This window comes from Dipodomys ordii, unplaced genomic scaffold, assembly GCF_000151885.1.
Source record: "Dipodomys ordii isolate 6190 unplaced genomic scaffold, Dord_2.0 Scaffold62, whole genome shotgun sequence".
Classification (NCBI taxonomy): Eukaryota; Metazoa; Chordata; class Mammalia; order Rodentia; family Heteromyidae; genus Dipodomys; species Dipodomys ordii.
This window is the reverse complement of record NW_012267278.1, coordinates 2,832,642-2,850,907: the sequence shown is the minus strand read 5'-3', so window position 1 is coordinate 2,850,907 and position 18,266 is coordinate 2,832,642. Positions and strand designations below refer to the sequence as shown.

The 18,266-nt window shown below is 40.2% G+C and overlaps 1 protein-coding gene across 1 annotated transcript in view; it reads left to right on the top strand.

Annotated features, from left to right (window-relative positions):
• The first annotated feature begins 238 nt into the window (after window positions 1-238).
• Window positions 239-18,266, top strand: part of Sobp (sine oculis binding protein homolog (Drosophila)) — a 176,262-nt gene continuing 158,234 nt past the window's right edge. Inside the window, exon 1 of the mRNA XM_013022373.1 lies at window positions 239-351. Coding sequence (XP_012877827.1) covers window positions 256-351 — 96 coding nt within the window. The 5' untranslated portion in view covers window positions 239-255. The remainder of the gene's footprint in view (window positions 352-18,266) is intronic.

The window sequence follows — 18,266 nt, the reverse complement described above, 5'->3', positions numbered from 1 at the left end:
CTCCCCGAGCTACCTTTCCCTCTGACAGCCACTGACGGTCTCCGCCGCTAGAAGAGACCCCGCGTCTCCAGCGCCCGCCTCTCCCCCTCCCTCCCGGCCCGGCCCGGCCCCGCCAGCACCGCTACCTCCGCCAGCTTTGCCACCATCAGCACCACCTCCACCACCGCCACCACTACCACCACCACCACCACCACCACCGCCACCGCCGGCGGCGGCAGCAGCCATTTCATCTCCACAGAAACCAGACACAAAAACATGGCAGAAATGGAGAAAGAAGGGAGACCTCCGGAAAATAAAAGGAGCAGGAAACCGGCTCACCCAGTGAAAAGGGAGATCAATGAGGAAATGAAGGTATTTTTGGACCTCGGGGGTTGGGAAGACCGAGCTCTTTCTTCCGTCCGCTCCTTCTGGGCTGTTGTGCGGATTTGGGGGGATCCAGGGGCGCGCTTGTCAGTTTCTCTGGGATGCCCGGAACGCCTCGGCTCCTCCTCCAGGTGCAGAGCAGAAGCCAACTCGCGGGTTGGTTCCCCGAAATGTGCCAAGCTCAGATTTGATGAGGGCGGGGGCGGGGGGGGGTAGGGAAAGACCACATACTACTTAACGGTACAAACCCCGGGTTGGCACAGATTTGTTTCAGGGACGGGGCCCCAGGGGCCCCAGTGGTGGGTGGGCATGACGGACAGGCTTTCCCAGCGGGTAAAACCATCCTTCGGACCCTTCCAAAGTTGAGAGCCGCCCGGCCGAGGCACCTCGGGGAGAGCTCGATGCCACCCCTCTCCCTAGTACATCTGCCTGCTTGGTGATGTCGCTTCGCCCCAAGTCGCCAAGGGTGACCGTGTAGCGGTTGTCAGTGCCCGCTCTGTGGCGGCCTGGGCGGCGCGGGTCTGGGACGGTCCTGCCCGCCCGGATCGCCCCGCCCGCGCCCGCCTGGGTGCTCTGCTGTCTCCACCCGAGCGCGTGTCTCTGCCCGCCCCGCTTCCTGGGTCAGCACCCCCCTCCCACACCCGCCCACGGTCCCGCTGAACGCTCGATTTTCGTCGGAGGGGCGGCCTTCGCCAGCGCTTGCCCATTGTTCAGGAAGGCCGGCCCGGAGTCCGCTCAGCCGGCCGAGACCGGGCTCCCGGCCAGGCCAGCGGTGCCCCAGAGGTGGCGAGCGCAGCGGCCCCGCGCGCCAGCTGTGCGTGTTTGGAAGCGATTGCCCAGGAGCACCCCGCTTACCTCCGGACTCCCCTTGTCGCCCCCACTCCTTTATTAGATTCTGCGAAGTTGCGAGGGTTAGCCTGGGCGAGGATTTTATTCTCTTTTGATTTCACAGGTTTCTCTTGATTTTTATTTTGTTCATTTTTCTTTTGTCGAGTTGAAAAAAGTAGCGGGTTTTCTGTCTTCTCGGTGTTCCTCATCTTCTGAATACAACCCGCGGGCTGCCAGGTGATCGTGTCAGGTTTGGTGAAGTTTCTACTGGAAAGACAAACTGGATTTTAAAACGCCATGCTACTAGGTCATTTTTTTTTAAACTGCGTTTTAACGTCGTCTTGGTTAGGACAAGCATATTCTGTGACGGTGCCTCATATGAAGCTCACACTTAGAAGGGGACAGATGGGTGTACATCCGTGTTTGTGTACCTGGGTGCATATGCTTAGCCTTACCTTCCGCCTAGAAATGTCAGTAGCATGCTAATTTTTGGAATTCGAGTTTGTATTTCGGGGTGAGAAACTTAATGCCTTCAAGCATAAGGTGCAGGATGGAGCCAAAAGAGAAATAAGGAAGATTTGCTTGGAAATTAATGCCAGTCCCTGTAATGGAAACCACCATTGATTAAAAAAAGAAAAAAAACACACACCAAAACCAACCAAAAGACTAGTAAAAAGTTGTTTTCTTTCCATGAGGGTGGAATTCAGTCTACAATAACCAGTTTCCCTCACTTGCCCTTCCTTCCCTCCAGTCCGGCATTTACAGATTACTTTTCCATGTCATTTTAAATTGAGGGTATAGGAGAAGAGGAGAGAGGTGAAGGCCACTAGGAAATCACAGCATGCACTGGCCCTTTAAAACACCGCCTAATGTGATCTATATGGATGGCAGCTTTTAAGTTTCATAGGTTCTAGAATTACAAATTAGCTAATTTTAATCAAAACATGTGAAATGTTATCCCGGCTGGATATAATGGCTGACTGTGCTCCATGCTTGGGGCTCGTGTTGTTGACTTTGGCTGCAGGCAGTACTCGGCGGTTTGGGAGATAGTTGTCCTTCTACAGTATAACAGATGTTTGTCTGAACTGGTGAGGAAGAAACAAAAACAACATTGTATGAAGGGGAAAAATTACACAATTTTTAGCCAATGCTGCGGGACTAAGTATGGAATTAACCTTGGTGTGCAGAATTTCCTCTTGAAAAAAACCACGTTATATTTTTCTTCCAAATCACCACTTACTATTTGAAGTTTTAATCCTCATCATTTCGATGCAGTGTAGCATTAAACAAGAAGTTTTATACAGGAAATAATTCAATTGCCTATAGGTTCGGTATTTCTCTCTGGTTTAGAACAATGTGAGAGACCCCTGGCCAGAATTTTCACTCATGTTCCTGCACATCATGCCAATGTGTCTAGTGGAACTGTTTTGTAGGCAGTCCTCTAATATAATAGCACGAAGAATCCTTATTTAAACTGTTTTCTCAAAGTCCAAAGGGTTATTTTAAGCTCATTAATATTTTTCTGCTTTTGATATTAATAATTACAGACACAAAACTCCTCCCTTCACTTCATGCTATTATTACCCTTCCATGTCTCTGAACATGAAGTGTAGGGTAACATAACAAGTTGGTTACCCTGTATAAAAATGTGTGTAACAAAATGTCACCCAGAGTACAATGTAGCCTTGTGCAGCTTCCTATCGGTGCCGCTGGAACTGCCTGGCTGTGTTTGCCTTCATCTGAACGGCTTTCATCTGGACCAGTGTAAACTAAGCCCTGGTAAGTAATCACTGCCCAGCAGAAAGAAAGGAATGTATACAGCTAGCGAGGCCTAAGCTGTAAAAACGGAAATCTGAGCCCCTACTTCGGATCACATATCAAGGCTTGAAGGTAGGGGAAATGAAAGGGGAAAAGAGGAGAGAGGGAATGGAAAAGTCAGCCTGGGAAGTGAAGGATCAGGAGGAGGCCTCCCTTAGGGAGATTTGGCTCAGGGATTAGGGAATTTTATCATGGTGTACAGTGACCTACTCAGGTTTCAACACTGGTTGGATCCAGTTGCTTCTCTGTGAGCTGAAAGAAAAAACACTGGAGTGTATGTGATTTTTTTTTCCCCTTGTGGTAACAGAAAGGACATTGGTACAAGTATCTATTTTAAGTACAGCAAAGGCAAAGCACTGAGAATGAGCAACAAATTTGCTTCATCTCAGATACTTCCTTCAAGATTTCCTAATTAAGATAGTCACATATTTATGTAAAAGGTGGTTGGAGAAGACATACTGGCTGAAGTTTAGCTGACATCAGTAATGGCATTGGAGATTGTCTTCATGTGGCTGGGAGCTAATGTTGGTTGCTGTTTCACTAGATCAGATATTGAGTTACATTTTCGTTATCACTGGTATAATGTACATGGCAGTTGTAACAAATTTAAATTTGATACAATATAATTTTGTGTGTGGAAAGTACATGACTTGGCATAGCTTGCTTTGGCATACTTCAGTGACAGTATCTTGAAGTAGAAATATTTGTCTCTTTATGATCTTTACACTGTCTCTTAATCTTTCCTACTTTTCTGATTTTTGATTAAAAAAAACATTGTTTTGTTGTGTTGACACAACACAGTAGAGAGGATTTTAAAACATCCAATGGCAATGTAATTTACGTTTTGGCTATTTTTGGTTTCTATAAAAAAAATTGTCAGTTATGGGTCTTGAACTCTGGGCCTGGGCACTGTTCTTGAGCTCTTCAGCTCAAGGCTAGCACTCTACCACTTGAGCCACAGTTCTACTTCCTGTTTTTGGTTTCTAAAGTGAATACTGGGATTTTATCTACTGTAGTATATATCCTTGCTATACTGTTAGCTCACATGTGTCATAATAAATGCATATCACAGAGGAATCCCATCATATGGAAGGGTTAGTTTCAGGAGTTCTTCTAGAACATGGTAGACATAATACACAAACTAGTTTGTGTTAGTGAATGTGTAAACATATGTTCAAGCATAAATGCTAGCTGCATTTAAGGATATGTATTTTGCACCCAAAGATCTTAGTGAACTGTCATCAGTATATCCCGAACAACAGAACTCAAAAAGTGTAAAGTGTGAATAGAGATAATGAGTCAGGTTTTTATCTTTTTAAACTCTGACAAAGCTAATGTGATTGGATCAAGTACACTGTCCTGGAAACTTTCCTAAACAAACCATAATTAATGTACTTGTAATATTTGGCTTCTTTATCAACTACTAAACTACAGGATAGTCTATGCTAACTGTCACAGAGTCTTACCTTTACTAGAGGAAGTTTCTGTCTACAGATATTCTCAGTAAGTAATTTGTACCTAAATTTATGCTTTGGTCCTGTTGCCTGCAGTTTGGGGCAGGCACATCTGGTAAAGTTTAGTAGGACACTTACCACAAGATTTTCTAGTTTGGTCTACTGATGGTCTCCATTTGGCATTAAAAATGACCTATGTCAATTGCATAGACAATAAGGCAACTGCAGTGAGTTAAGTAGCTTGATGTTTAAAAAGAATTAGAGAAATCAGAGTGAGAATTGTAAAATTCAACATATTTAAGATGGACATGATCTCATTATTTAATCAGTTATATTTTAAGATTTGCTGCTGAAATGCTACCCTGTTATGTTAAATGCATCAAGGAACTTAGAAAGCAGGCCTGGAAGCACATCCCACTGAGACATTCACAAATTGTATCAGACCTTTCTTGCTGAATGATAGCTTCAGGTGCACAACATGACAGGGTTAGGGGCTAATAAAATCAGGACAAGGACCTTGCTCTTTGGCAGCAGGTATGGGATGTTCCTGTACCCTTGTCATTGCCATCCATTGTCCAGCTCAGGCTAAACCCATAAGAGACAGTCCTGAGAGGACTTGGAGAGCTATGCATTGTGCTCTATTCCAACAGAGGTTTCTGGGTAGGCTCTCTTTCACCATCTGTGAGCCTCTGATTCTGATGTGCCATAGAGCACCATTCTCTCTCACAGGTTCCAGAGACAAGGAAATGGAAAGGAACCTCTCCACTTCCTACCAAATCTGAAATAAACATTTGAACTAGAAGAAAATGAGTCTGACAGACTCGTTCCCTTCTGCGTTTCCTGCCTCTGTGCTTGCCAAGCCTGCTCTGAGGAGCCAAGCCCTACTCTGCTTGTGTGAAAGACAGACTTATAGAAACCAAGAGGTAACAGAGTTTTAAACTGAAAGTCAAAATCAGGGCCTCGAAAAGGAGCACTGAGGGTTTGTTGGTGGCTCTCTAAAAAGGAGACTTCCAAGAAAAGATTGTCTTGTTAGTATGACCAAAGTTTTTATAGCTTGAAGTCTTCTGAGGAAATGTCTCTTCGTTGTCTGTCATTATCATCTTCTCCTTCTCTTTCTACTTCTCCTCCTTCTTTTCCTCCTCTTCCTTCTCCTCCTCCTCCTTCCTTCTTTTCTTCTTCTCTCTTCTCTTTTCTCCTTCTCCTTCTTCTTCTCCTTCACCTCCTTCTTTTGTGCCAGTTCTGGGGTTTGAATTCATGGCCTGGATGCTATCCCTGAGCTTTTTTTTTGTTGTTCAAGACTAGCACTCTACCATTTGAGCCACCCCTCTAATTCTGGCATTTTTAGTGGTTAATTGTAGATAAGACTCCCATAAGACTTTGCTGTCCAGGTCGGCTTCAAACCACAATCCTTGTACCCCAGCCTCTAGTAATTAGGATGAGCCACTGGTACAAGGCAGATTTGTATTCTTAAGCTAATGAAATTAGTGAATATTTTCCTGAAAGAGAAAGGGTAGAAGGGAGGAAAATAGAATACTTATCTTGGTAGTGTCACTTGAAACATAAACAGACTTGAATGCTTGTGCCATGTGAGATTTGCTGAATGTATACTTTAGGATCTGTAGACTGATGGGAGTTAATGTCTCTTATATAACTAAAAGACCAGTGGAATTCTGAACAGCTTTAAGGGCAGTAGTGATGACAGGAAAACTATGTCTTGGTAATTTTTAGGGCAGTGCTGCAGCTGTGAAAGGACACAGCTGCACACAGCTGTACACCTGCCATTCCTGCCATAGTGTTGGCTCAGCCTAGGACCTTTAATTTCATATTATTCCTTTGACTCCTTTAGGACAGTTGATGTCTTGGCAGTAGATTAAAATGTGGGCATATGATTGTGTGCTCTGTATCACAAGATTTTTTAAAATTAGAAGCACATGATTTTGATTTCCTAGGCCAGTTAGATAGCTATTGAGTTTGGAATCTATCACTCAAAACAATACTTTTTCAGGTCTGTTCCAGTTGGGGATTAGTGGTATACTGTATCCTCTGCTTTTTGTCCTGCATTAAAATCTTTGTGTTATAGCTGATGAAAATGCTATAAAGTGACCCAAAACTGAACACTGTGATCATCTGCAAGGGCTTTCAAGCTAACAGTCATAGGTAAAAATGGCAGGCCCAAAGCATAAACTCTGCCAATCTAGGCCCCCCACACCCTTATTATTTCATGCATGCAGGGTGATGACCTCCTAATGGGTCATTTTTAGGGACTGGCTTATTCTACTTGTATACCATCTGATTTAGTGGGAACATGAATGTGGAAGTACTTTGTAATCTGTGAAGGCCTCTTCAAATATTTCTCTTGCAGTCTCTAAATTTTACTTCATGATCTTTTTCTTGGCATAACCATAAAACAAAATTGGTCTACTGGGTCTGTGTTAAAGGAGAAAACTTAGACGTAGCACTGGGCCAGGCCTAGGAGCAGAGCTGGAAACTGACTTCTTACCAAGTTCAGTTGTTAGCTTTACTTTGGGACTTGAACAAGGCTCTGCCTCTCTTCTGCATATTTCCTTTCCTTATTGCTCCTTGTGAGTCCAATAAAGCTTCATAGAGGTTTGCTCCGGAATTAGAATGCATGGACGTGACAAAACAGAGAAAAAAATTAAAATAAAATAACCACCATTCCATTATTCATAACAAGCATAGATGCTAGTAGTTTTTTCTTCCTCCTACCTTGTGAATTGTTCACAGGAGTTTCCTTTCTGTTTGAAAGTATTTCTTATGTTTTCTACATGTTGGATAGTACATGTCAGAATGTTTTGAAGTTAAATAACATAACTGACAGATTTTTTTTATTGTCATTATAATTGTGAGTATGACTGATGTAGCAGAGACTATGTTAATTTTTGTTTTGTTTTTTGTTTTTGGGTCCGGTCATGGGGCTTGAACTCTGGGCCTAGGCGCTGTCCTTCAGCTCTTCAGCTCAAGGCTAGCGCTCTACCACTTGAGCCACAGTGCCACTTCCGGCTTTTTTCTTTTTGCTTATGTGGTGCTGAGGAACTGAACCCAGGGCCTCAGGCATGCAAGGCAAGCATTCTACCACTGAGCCACCTTCCCAGCCCTATGTTAATTTTTAATTAAAACTAGTTTCTTATTTTTACAAAAGGTATACACAAACATGACATAAATAGCAGAATAAGCAATAGTAATAACAGAAAGAAAAACAAAGACTATAGTTTTCCCACTCAGAAGCACTTAGGGTCAATACTCTGATGTATGTCTTTCCTTGTCCTTTTCTATGTATAACACACAGTTTTAAAAAATAAAAATCATCTCATACCTAACTTTTCTTTTAAAACCTATTATTGTTAATAGTTTTCCATAGCACTAATTTTTTAATCTTCAGCATAAATTTTAGTGATGAAAGAGTATTCTATTATATGACTAAGCTATATCTATCTATCTATCTATCTATCTATCTATCTATCTATCTATCTATCTATCTATCTATCTATATTTTTTGTCCATCATGGGGCTTGAACTCTGGGCCTGGGTGCTGTCCCTCAGCTCTTCAGCTCAAGGCTAGGGCTCTACCACTAGAGCCACAGCACCACTTCTGGCTTTCTCTGCTTATGTGGTACTGAGGCATCAAATTCAGGACCTCATACATGCAAGGCAAGCACTCTACCACTGAGCCACCTTCCCAGCCCCTAAGTTGTAACTTATTTAACCAAGTTCCTATTGTTTGTCATTAGATAGTTTGTTTCTAAGAAAACACCAAGATAGATATTCCTGTACATCTGTATTTCTGTACTTACTTCCTTAGGATACTTCCTCAAATTGCCAAGAAATAAAGTTGCTGAGTCAAATGGTATGTAAATTTCGTAGAATCTTAATGCGTTGAGTCATATTACCTTTGCTAAAAGTCATATCAACTTCTCAGTAGTATGCCAGAACTCACTGATGTTACTTATGATACTTTTTAAAGTTTCGTATATTTATTGTTGGAACAAGGTTTTTCTGAATTTCATTAGCCATTTCTCTGTATTTATACATTTTTTTGTATTTGTGAATGTATCTGAATGAATTAGCATATCTGTAGAGTACATTCTAACTGTTTGATGTTATGCTAGGTAAGGCTTAAAATGAAATAGGAGGTGGATGCTACTCAGGAGGCTGAGATTTGAAGATCATGGTTCAATGCCAATCAGGAAGGAATGTCTGTGAGACTCTTATTTGCAGTTGACCAGCAAAAGGCTGTGACTCAAGAGCTATGACTCAAGTGGTAAGAGCTAACCTTGAGAGAGAAAACAAACCAAAAACCCAACTTAGGACAGTGCCTAGTCCTTGAGTTAAAAACAGAAAAAACAAAAAGCAAAAAAGAGAAATGAAAATATTTTATCCTTAAGTAACGCACAGTATATTTGGGTAGATGTTGTTGCCATACTTTATTTACAAGAACTGCCTCTTGGAGTAAAAATGGGAATTACGTTTATGGGAAGAGGAAGGGAAAACTTTCCCTCATTTAAGTAAATGATTGGGAGCTCCTTGAATAGTTCTTACTTCCCTGTATACGACACAAGTTTGCAAACATATTGACATTAAGTTTTTCAAGGTCTGGTACTTACCTATCTTATAATAGCTTTTTGATATTTTCATGATAAATAAAATTCCCAGTCCTTTTCAAGGCCTTGAAATATTTTTGTTTTAAAGGTATTTTCTGAATTGTTGCTATTTTAACTGTGCTTAAAATCAACCATTATTTCTCTAGTGAAATGTTCATTTAAAAATAACTTAGATTAGGCCAGCTGCTGGTAGCTTACACCCATAATTCTAGCTACTCAGGAGGGTGAGAGCTGAAGATTGAGGTTCAAAGCCAGTCCAAGCAGGAAAGGCCATGAGACTTGTTGCTGGTTATAGGACTTGAACTCAGGGCCTGGGTGCTATCTCTGAGTTTTTCTGCTCAATGCTCATGTTCTACCAATTTGAGTACTGCTCCACTTGCAGTTTTCTGTTGTTTAAATGGAGATAAGAGACTCTCACAGTCTTCTTACCTGAGCTGGCTTCAAACAATGATCCTCAGATCTCAGCATCCTGAGTAGGTAGGATTAGAGGCATGAACCATCAGTGTTCAACTGTTCATGAGACTTTTTGTAGTTGTTGTTGTTGTTATTGTCGGCTATGGGGTTTGAACTCATGACCTGGGGGCTGTCCCTGAGCTCTTTTTGCTCATGGCTAGCTTTCAACCACTTTGAGCCATTGTGCTACTTCTGGTTTTCTGGTAGTTAATTGGAAATAAGAGTTCAAACCCAGGGGCTGGGAAGTTGGCTCAGTGGTAGAGTGCTTGCCTTGCATGCATGAGGCCCTGGGTTCGATTCCTCAGCACCACCACTGGACCCCCCCCCAAAAAAAAGTTCAGAACCACCAAAAAAAAAAGGAGGAGGAGGGGAAAGAGGGAGAAATAAAGAAAAGAAGAGAGGATAAGGAAAGAAAAGAAACAATCCCAAAAGGGGCTTTTCTGTCCAAGCTGACTTTGAACTACCATCCTCAAATCTCAGTTTCCTGAATACCTAGGATTACAGGTGTGAGCCACCAGCACCATGAGAGTCTTATTTCCAATAAACTACACAGAAAAAGCCACAAGTGATGTTGTGGCTCTAGTCACAAGTGACGCTGTGGCTCCAGTGATAGAGGGCTAGCTTTGAGCAAAAGAAGATCAAAGATAGTGCCCAGGCCCTGAAGCCCCAGGACAGGCACACAATTTTTTTTTAAGTTGATCTTTGACATTTGTGTGGTACTGCCAATTGAATAAGCAGGTTGTCTAAGGAATGTCCTGTTAATCAAGATGTAACAAAATTAAGTTTTGCTGGTATGGAAAGAACACAGGAAAAGTGAAGAAATAGTCAATTTTCCCTTCTGCATATCTGTCTGTGATTGATTGATTGGAACAGAGCAAGCTTTCAGGCTAAATGTTAAGATTGTGGTCTTTTGTAGGAAGCATAGAAGAGAAAGAAATGGAAGAGGTTGAGGAAAAGGTAGGGGACTAGGTAATTACAAGTACAAAGTAATTAGAATTAGCTATGATGTCAAAAAGTTGCAAAATGAAAGTCAGTTTTATTTTATAACTCAAGGCATCTAACATATAAGAGTTGCTGAGCAGGTCATCTACCATTTGAGCCATGTCTCCAGCCCCTTTTTGGGTTGTTTCTTTTCTTTCTTTCTTTTTCCTCCCTTACTCTCTTCTTTTCTCCCTCTTCCCCTCCCTCTCTCTCTCTCCCTCCCTTCTTCTCTCTCTTCCTCTCTCCCTCCCTCCTTCCCTCCTTTCCTCCCAGACTGCCTCCCTCCCTCCCTCCCTCCCTCCCTTCCTTCCTTCCTTCCTTCCTTCCTTCCTTCCTTCCTCTTTCTTTCTTTTCTTTCCTTCTTCCCCTTCCCTCCCTCCTTCCCTCCATCTCTTTCCTTCCTTCCTTTCATTCTTTCTTTCTTTCGTTCTTTCTTTCCTTGTGGTACTGGGGTTTGAACTCAGGGTCCTACACCTGCTCAGCTTACTTGCTTACAGATGGCACTCTATTACTTGAGCTACTACAACTCCAGTCCTGCCTTTTTTGTTGTTATTTTGGAGACTGAGTCTCACAGACATTTCTACTCTGGGTGGCTTTGAATTGTGATCCTCTGGATCTCATCCTCTTGAGTAGCTAGTATTTGGAATATAAGCTTGAGCCACTGCATTTGGCAATGATTTAATGCCAATTCTGAATTTTGATCATTCCTTCCTTAATAATAACAATAATAATAGGGGACCAACAATCAAATCTAAAAATAAGCAAAGTTTCAAAATAGGAAACGTGAAGTCTCTCTTAGAAGTCTCTCTCTCTCTGATATTGACATCTTGTAGTATGACTTCTTTGCAAATCTTTGGTATGAGGAAGTTACTTGTTTAGAGTTACTGACACATTGGCTTGTACTGAATTTATAATTTTTTGGTCAGTCATGGGGCTTGAACTCTGGGCTTGGGTGCTGTCCCTTAGCTCTTCGGCTCAAGGCAAGCGTTCTACCGCGTGAGCCACAACGCCACTTCTGGTTTTCTAGTGGTTTATTGGAGATAGGAGTCTCACTGCCTGGGCTGGCTTTGAACAGTGATTCTCAGATCTCAGCCTCCTGAGTAGCTAGGATTACAGGCGTGAGCCACTGGCGCTCGGCTGCAATGACTATCTCTTACCTTCTTGATGCTCTCATTTTGTAAAATGAGGATGCTATCTAGGTGACTACATCCCTAACATATAAGATTACTGGAGGAACAAGAGAATGTGGATGTACTGCAAGTGTTTTAAGAGTATTAGATATTATCATTATAATTTTATTGACCTGTTTTCCAAACCCAAATTGGACCACATGATATGAGAGGATTTTTGTGTCACTTCCAATGGCAAGAGGCAGTCTCCAAGATGTAATATGGATGCCAAAATATTGCAATTTCTGGCACATTTTGGTGTTTTATAGGAGCAATGATAAGGTATTTGAAATAATGACTCCTCAGTAAAATTCATGATGTGTGATCACTATAAATTTTGAAATTTCATTGTAAAAGTTACTTCATTTTTCATATAAACAGAAGTTCATAGAATCCTAAAGGTGGGAGGAACTTTAAAGAATTTTTTTTGTTTCAGTTTCTTGTCCTAACTCTTAAGGAGAAATGCATGAAGATACCCCCTTGGCATAGTAGCTTGTCTTATTTGATTTTATTTTACTTATTTGTAGGATTTAAAATCAGGGTCTTATACTCTTTCTTAGCTTTTTTCACTCAAGGCTGGTGCTTTACTACTGAGCCCCACTTCTACTTCTGGCTTTTTGCCGGTTAACGAGAAGAATTCGGAGATTTTTCTGCCCAGGCTGCTTCAAATCTTGATCCTGGGATCTCAGAATCCTGAATAGCTAGAATTATAGGCATGAGCCAAAAGTGCCAGGCTAATAGCTTCTGTTATTACTGAGCATTTTAACCTTAAAAATGTTTCTGGATTTTAACTCATTGCTTTTTCTTCACTTAAAAAAATAAACAAAAATGTAAGAAAGGAATAACTTTTAAGTATAAAATTATTTTGGGGCTTACATTAATCAAGATGATTCTACTCATAAACTGATACATTGATATTTGTAAAACTACTTAAAGGTAATAAAATAAACAAAATAATATGAGATAGATAAAATAAGATATGATTATTGATGTCAAGACTAGCACAGTGACATGAAAGTGTCAACAACTTCCCTCCTTCAAGGAGCTGCAAGAGATTCTCACAGGTGAAAACTCAGGTAAGGATGCAGAAGTTGCCTCCCAGCATTCAAGAGGCTTCATTGTGTAATGGAAGGTAGGTGGTGGTTAAGAAGTCAGGTTGTACCTCGAGGTATTTGATCTATTTGGAATTGATTCTGATGCAGAGTGTTATATAAGAATCTAACTTAAATTTTCTACATGTATATACCCAATTCTTTCAGCACCATTTGTTGAAGAGGCTGCCTTTCTTCCATCTGATAATTTTGGCTTCCTTATCAAAGATTAGGTGACCATAGGTCTGTGGGCTCATGTATGGGTCTTCAGTTCTCTTCCATTGGTCCTCAGGCCTGCTCTTATGCCAGTACCAAGCTGTTTTTATAACTATAGCTTTATAATAGTGTTTGAACTTTGGTATTGCTATACCACTGTTCTTCCCGCTAAGGATTGTTTTTGCTATTTGGGGTCTTCTATTGTTCCATATGAATTTTTGGATTATTTCTTCTATTTCATTAAAGAATGTTGTTGGGATATTGATAGGTATTGCATTGAATTTGTAGATAGCTTTGGGCAGTATTGCCATTTTCACCATGTTAGTTCTCCCAATCTAGGAGCATGGGAGATTTTCCCACTTCCTTAAATCTGCTTTAATTTTATTTTTTAAGTTTTCATCATAGAGGTAAAAATATTACAAGAAGGGATAGGGGATATGCTAGGGGTCCTCAGCACAAGTTGAAACTTCCTAAATAAAGATCCAGAAACACAACAACTTAAAGAAAGGCTAGATAAATGGGATCACATTAAACTGCAGAGCTTCTGCATGGCAAAGGACATAGCTAGCAAGATAAATAGAAAGCCCACAGACTGCTAAGATATTCACTAATTATACAACAGACAAGGGTGTCATATACTTAGGGCTCAAAAAATTAACCCTCCCAATAACAAATCTACAAAGAAACAACCACCCCATTAATAAGTGGACTAAAGAATTAAAAAGAGACTTCTTTGGAGAGGAAATAAGAATGGCCAACAGACACGGAAAGAAATGTTCAACATTGCTGGCCATAAAGAAATGCATATCAAAACCATATTGAGATTCCACCTTACCCAAGTTAAAATGGCTATTATTAAGAAAACAAATAATAACAGATGCTGGTGGGGATGTAGCCAGAAGGGAAGACTATTACACTGTTGGTGGGAATGTAAACTGATTCAACCAATCTGGAAAGCAGTATGGAGGTTCCACAAAAGATTAAACATAGAACTTCTCTATGATCCAGCAATTCCACTCCTGGACATTTATGCAAATGATTACAAGCAAGGCCACACTAAAGCTACCAGCACAACTATGTTCATTGCAACATTATTTACCATAGCTAAGATGTGGAACCAACCCAGATGCCCCTCAATAGATGAATGGATTAAGAAAATGTGGTATATATACACAATGGAATTTTATGCTTCTATCAGAAAGAATGACATCACCCCCTTTTGTAAGGAAATGGAAAGCTTGGGAAAAAAATCATATTAAGTGAAGTAAGCCAAACCCAAAGAAACATAGGCTCTATGGTTTCCCTCATTTTTTGTTGTTGTTGTTGTTTTGTATTTTTTTTTTTTGGTCAGTCGTGGGGCCTGAGCTCTGGGCCTGGGCACTATCCCTCAGCTCTTCAGCTCAAGGCTAGCACTCTACCACTTGAGCTACAGCACCACTTCCAGCTTTTTTCTGCTTATGTGGTACTGAGGAATCGAATCCAGGGTCTCATACATGCAATGCAAGCACTCTACCACTGAGCCACCTTCCCAGCCCTGTTTCCCTCATTTGTAATAATTAGTATATGCCTAGGATAGTCCTTGCAGAGAATCATAATAGCTCAGTAGCTATATACATATGACCATACAAAATGATGCTAATTGAAATGAACTCCAAGACATGGAAACAACAGGTCTTTTGTTGTTGTTGACTTTGTTGTTGCCAATGTACTATATTTAGTTCTTCTTATTTTATTTATTTTTTATTTTTCCATTGGTTTATCCCTGTCATTCACTGTCTTTGATTCTGGTACCGTGCATCTTGTATATACATGTATCTGATTTGGGGAAGGGAAGGGGAATAACAAAATACTGAAAGAAGGACAAAGGGTGACCCATTGCAACAACAACACTCACAAGACAGTATGTGGGAAATGAACTTTACAACTCTGGGGGTTGGGGTGAGGGGGTGGGGGAGGAGTAGGGTAGGGGGAGAGGAAAAATGGGGGAGGGAAAGGATAGTGGGAGAAAAAGGAGTGGGTAACAATGTTCGACAAGAAATGTACTCATTACCGTACGCATATAACTGTAACGCTTCTGTACAGCATCTTTATAATAAAAATAAATTCATAAATAAAAAGCAGTGATATAAAAAATCAGGTTATGAAATTCTTTGTGCAAGAAGCTGACACGTGTGGAATGAATAAAGTTTACTCTTTAAAAAAACTTTTTAATTTAAGAAGTAATATATAAAATGCTTGAATTGTTGGAGCCAAGTGCTGGTGGTTCATACTTGCAATTCTAGCTATTTAGGAGGCTGAGATCTGAGGATTGTAGTTCGAAGCCAGTCTGGGCAGGAAAGTCCGTGAGATTCTGACTTTCAATTAACTACCAAAGAGTCTAAAGTGGAGCTGTGGATCAAGTGATAGAGCACTAGCCTTGAGCAAAAACAAAGAGCTCAGTGACAGTGCCCAGGCATGTGTATACACACACACACACACACACACACACACACACACACACACACACACACTGTAGTTCTTTACCAGAAAGACTTGAAACTTTTATAGACTGTAAACTGTGAGTTTGCATTTTCTAGAACATAGTATATTTCTTAAATATTATAAAAATCTATTTCATTGCTTCAGTTTTATGCCATAATGGGCCCATAAGATATATGCCATCAGACTCTATTTAGAAAAATTTAAAATTTAATTATTCCTTGAGTTTCTTTGGTTTCTTAATATAATATAGTGTATATGACAGATGTTATAGCCTTTCATTTTGTATCCATATTACAGCAAACTTTGGCATTTGCTTTCTTTCTTCATGAAAGGTTTAAGACTTATGACTTGTGCCTTTATAAACCTCTTGTTTTCTCCATTTGCAGTCACATATCAAAATGGTAAAGTGTTTATTTTAAATGACAAGAAACAAAATGTTTTAAAGTTTTTTCCCCTGACACATAGTAACTCAGCATGCATGGCATAAATCAAATTCATATTGATTGCTCCATGAAGCCTCTGAATTTTCAGCAGAAACCATAAAATAAACTGATCAGTTAAGATACCCAAATGGTATGAATTTGGTGTTAATGATTCAGTTGAGGTTTCAGTTTTTCTTCAAGTATCTGAGAATTCTGGATCTCGTCCTAGAATTGATTCTGAGAGGATGAATGAATTTGCAGCTGGACTAAGACAAGGCTGGAAGGTTGCTTTATGAGTTATACATCTGTAAACTTAGTGTGACTTCAGAAGTTAGATCTGGAGAACGTTGATGTTGGGATAGGAATAATATACAAAACATGTAGCAGGCAGGAGTTACTATGTAAAAGATTATCTCTCTTGTTAGCAGAGTTCTTTTAGAGGTTGGGGCAAGATAGCACATTGACCAAAAGGATGGCTTAAACTTGGCTTGTTGTTTGTTTGTTTGTTTGTTTTTGTTGGCTGTGGGGTTGAACTCTGGGTATGAGCGCTGTCCCTGAGCTCTTTTGCTCAAATTTGCTCAAAGTTAGTGTTCTACCACTTTGAGCCACAGCGCCACTTGAGGATTTCTGGTGGTTAATTGGAGATAGGAGTCTCACAGATTTTCCTACTGGGGCTGGCTTTGAATTGTGATTCTCAGATCTCAACCTGCTGAATAGCTAGGATACAGGCATGAGCCACCAATACCTGGCACACTTGGCTTTTAAATGCTGTTGGAAATTGTTTTATCTATGCAACATAAGCTTCACCCTTGGAGATTTCTACTGCCAGACCACTGAAAGAGGATCTCAATTTGTGCGCTTTGTGTCATTCTGTAGTCAGGCACTGAGCAGAGTGAAAGAAATCAGGTATTGGCAGAGAGTGATGCCTCATTAAAGGGACCACTTTTGATTGAGTAGAGCAGCATTTAGCCCAGTCCTCCTTAGTGGTATTCCTGAAGTCACTGAGCTTATTTTTTCTATTAATCATATCATCTGTGAGCATTCATGAATGTCTATTTAATGCGGACATGACCAGTCATCAGAGAGAATACATGCCTCACTAAAGCTTGATATGGCTGACTTGGCCTTGTAGATGGTGACACTGAATCAATCTATCTGGATTTTTAAAAAGTTTTCTAGTATTCTATACCAACACAGATTGACCCAGTTGTTTCTTAGATCTTACACAGGCAGTAAAGCAAAAATAAAACAAAACAAAAAAACCTAAATAAATAAATAGCATTCTGCGGGTGGTTTAAAATGCCAGGTTTCTTTTGTGGAGCCAGTAGTGCAATATCATTTATTGATTTATTGATTTATTTATTTGCAATCCTTGCTGAAATTTAAAGTCATGAAATTCAAGAAAACATGGGACTCAACACATTGAGTCTGTGCACACTTTGGCCTATAGACTTTCTGCTTTGTTTCAGGTATATAGATTATACATCCCAGTGTACTTCAGAAATGACATGTTCTAAGAAGAAGAATAAAAGGTTCTCTGCGCCACAGAGATGGTTAGAATATATAGTTTTCCTAGTTCAAGCTAGGAGGTTCATGGCACCCTGCTGGACAAGTTAAGGCACACTGGAGCATAACTGTGATGAGATCAGTAATACACACAGGACTATATTTTGCTCCCAGATAAGTTAATAAAAATGGTCCCTAGGTATAAGGTATCAAATCTGTCCAACTATACCCATCCCTTTAAAACTTTGATATCTATAATAACAGTAATAATATCCCACATTTATAGTTCATAAAGTGGTTTCATGCATTATCCAAAATTTGGACTGGCTCATAATGTTAAAAGACAATCATAGTGACCTTGTAACATTAATAAAGCATTTAAACATTAATTAAGAATATTTTTACAAAGGGAAAAATTGGAAGGGGAAACTTGTAACCTATTCAGCTTTCTATGTGGGGTAGTGGTTGTCAAGTGATGAGTTATTTTTCTTTGTTAAAATTTTGCTTTGTCAGAGATGAGAAGTCATGTTAATAAATAACACCTGAATCAGATAATAAGTCTAATCTGAAATACAAAATAATTGTTTACATTTTCAAAATTTTTTCTTAGCTATTTTTATGCTTTTCCTTTCAGTATTTTTGTTAGTGTGGGAAACAGGTTTTGCAGAAGAATATGCTAAAATAAGACTTTTTATTTGCAAGGAAAACTGGCAAATACCTTGTCCTTATTATCTTTAAATTGCAAATCTCTGAAGACTTGTCATAATTGGACGAGTCATTCTGTGATTTAAATGCATTGAATTTTGAACATGATTTGTAAAATGAGCACTCCTCTAGGGAAAGCGGGACAGGGATAGCACTAAAC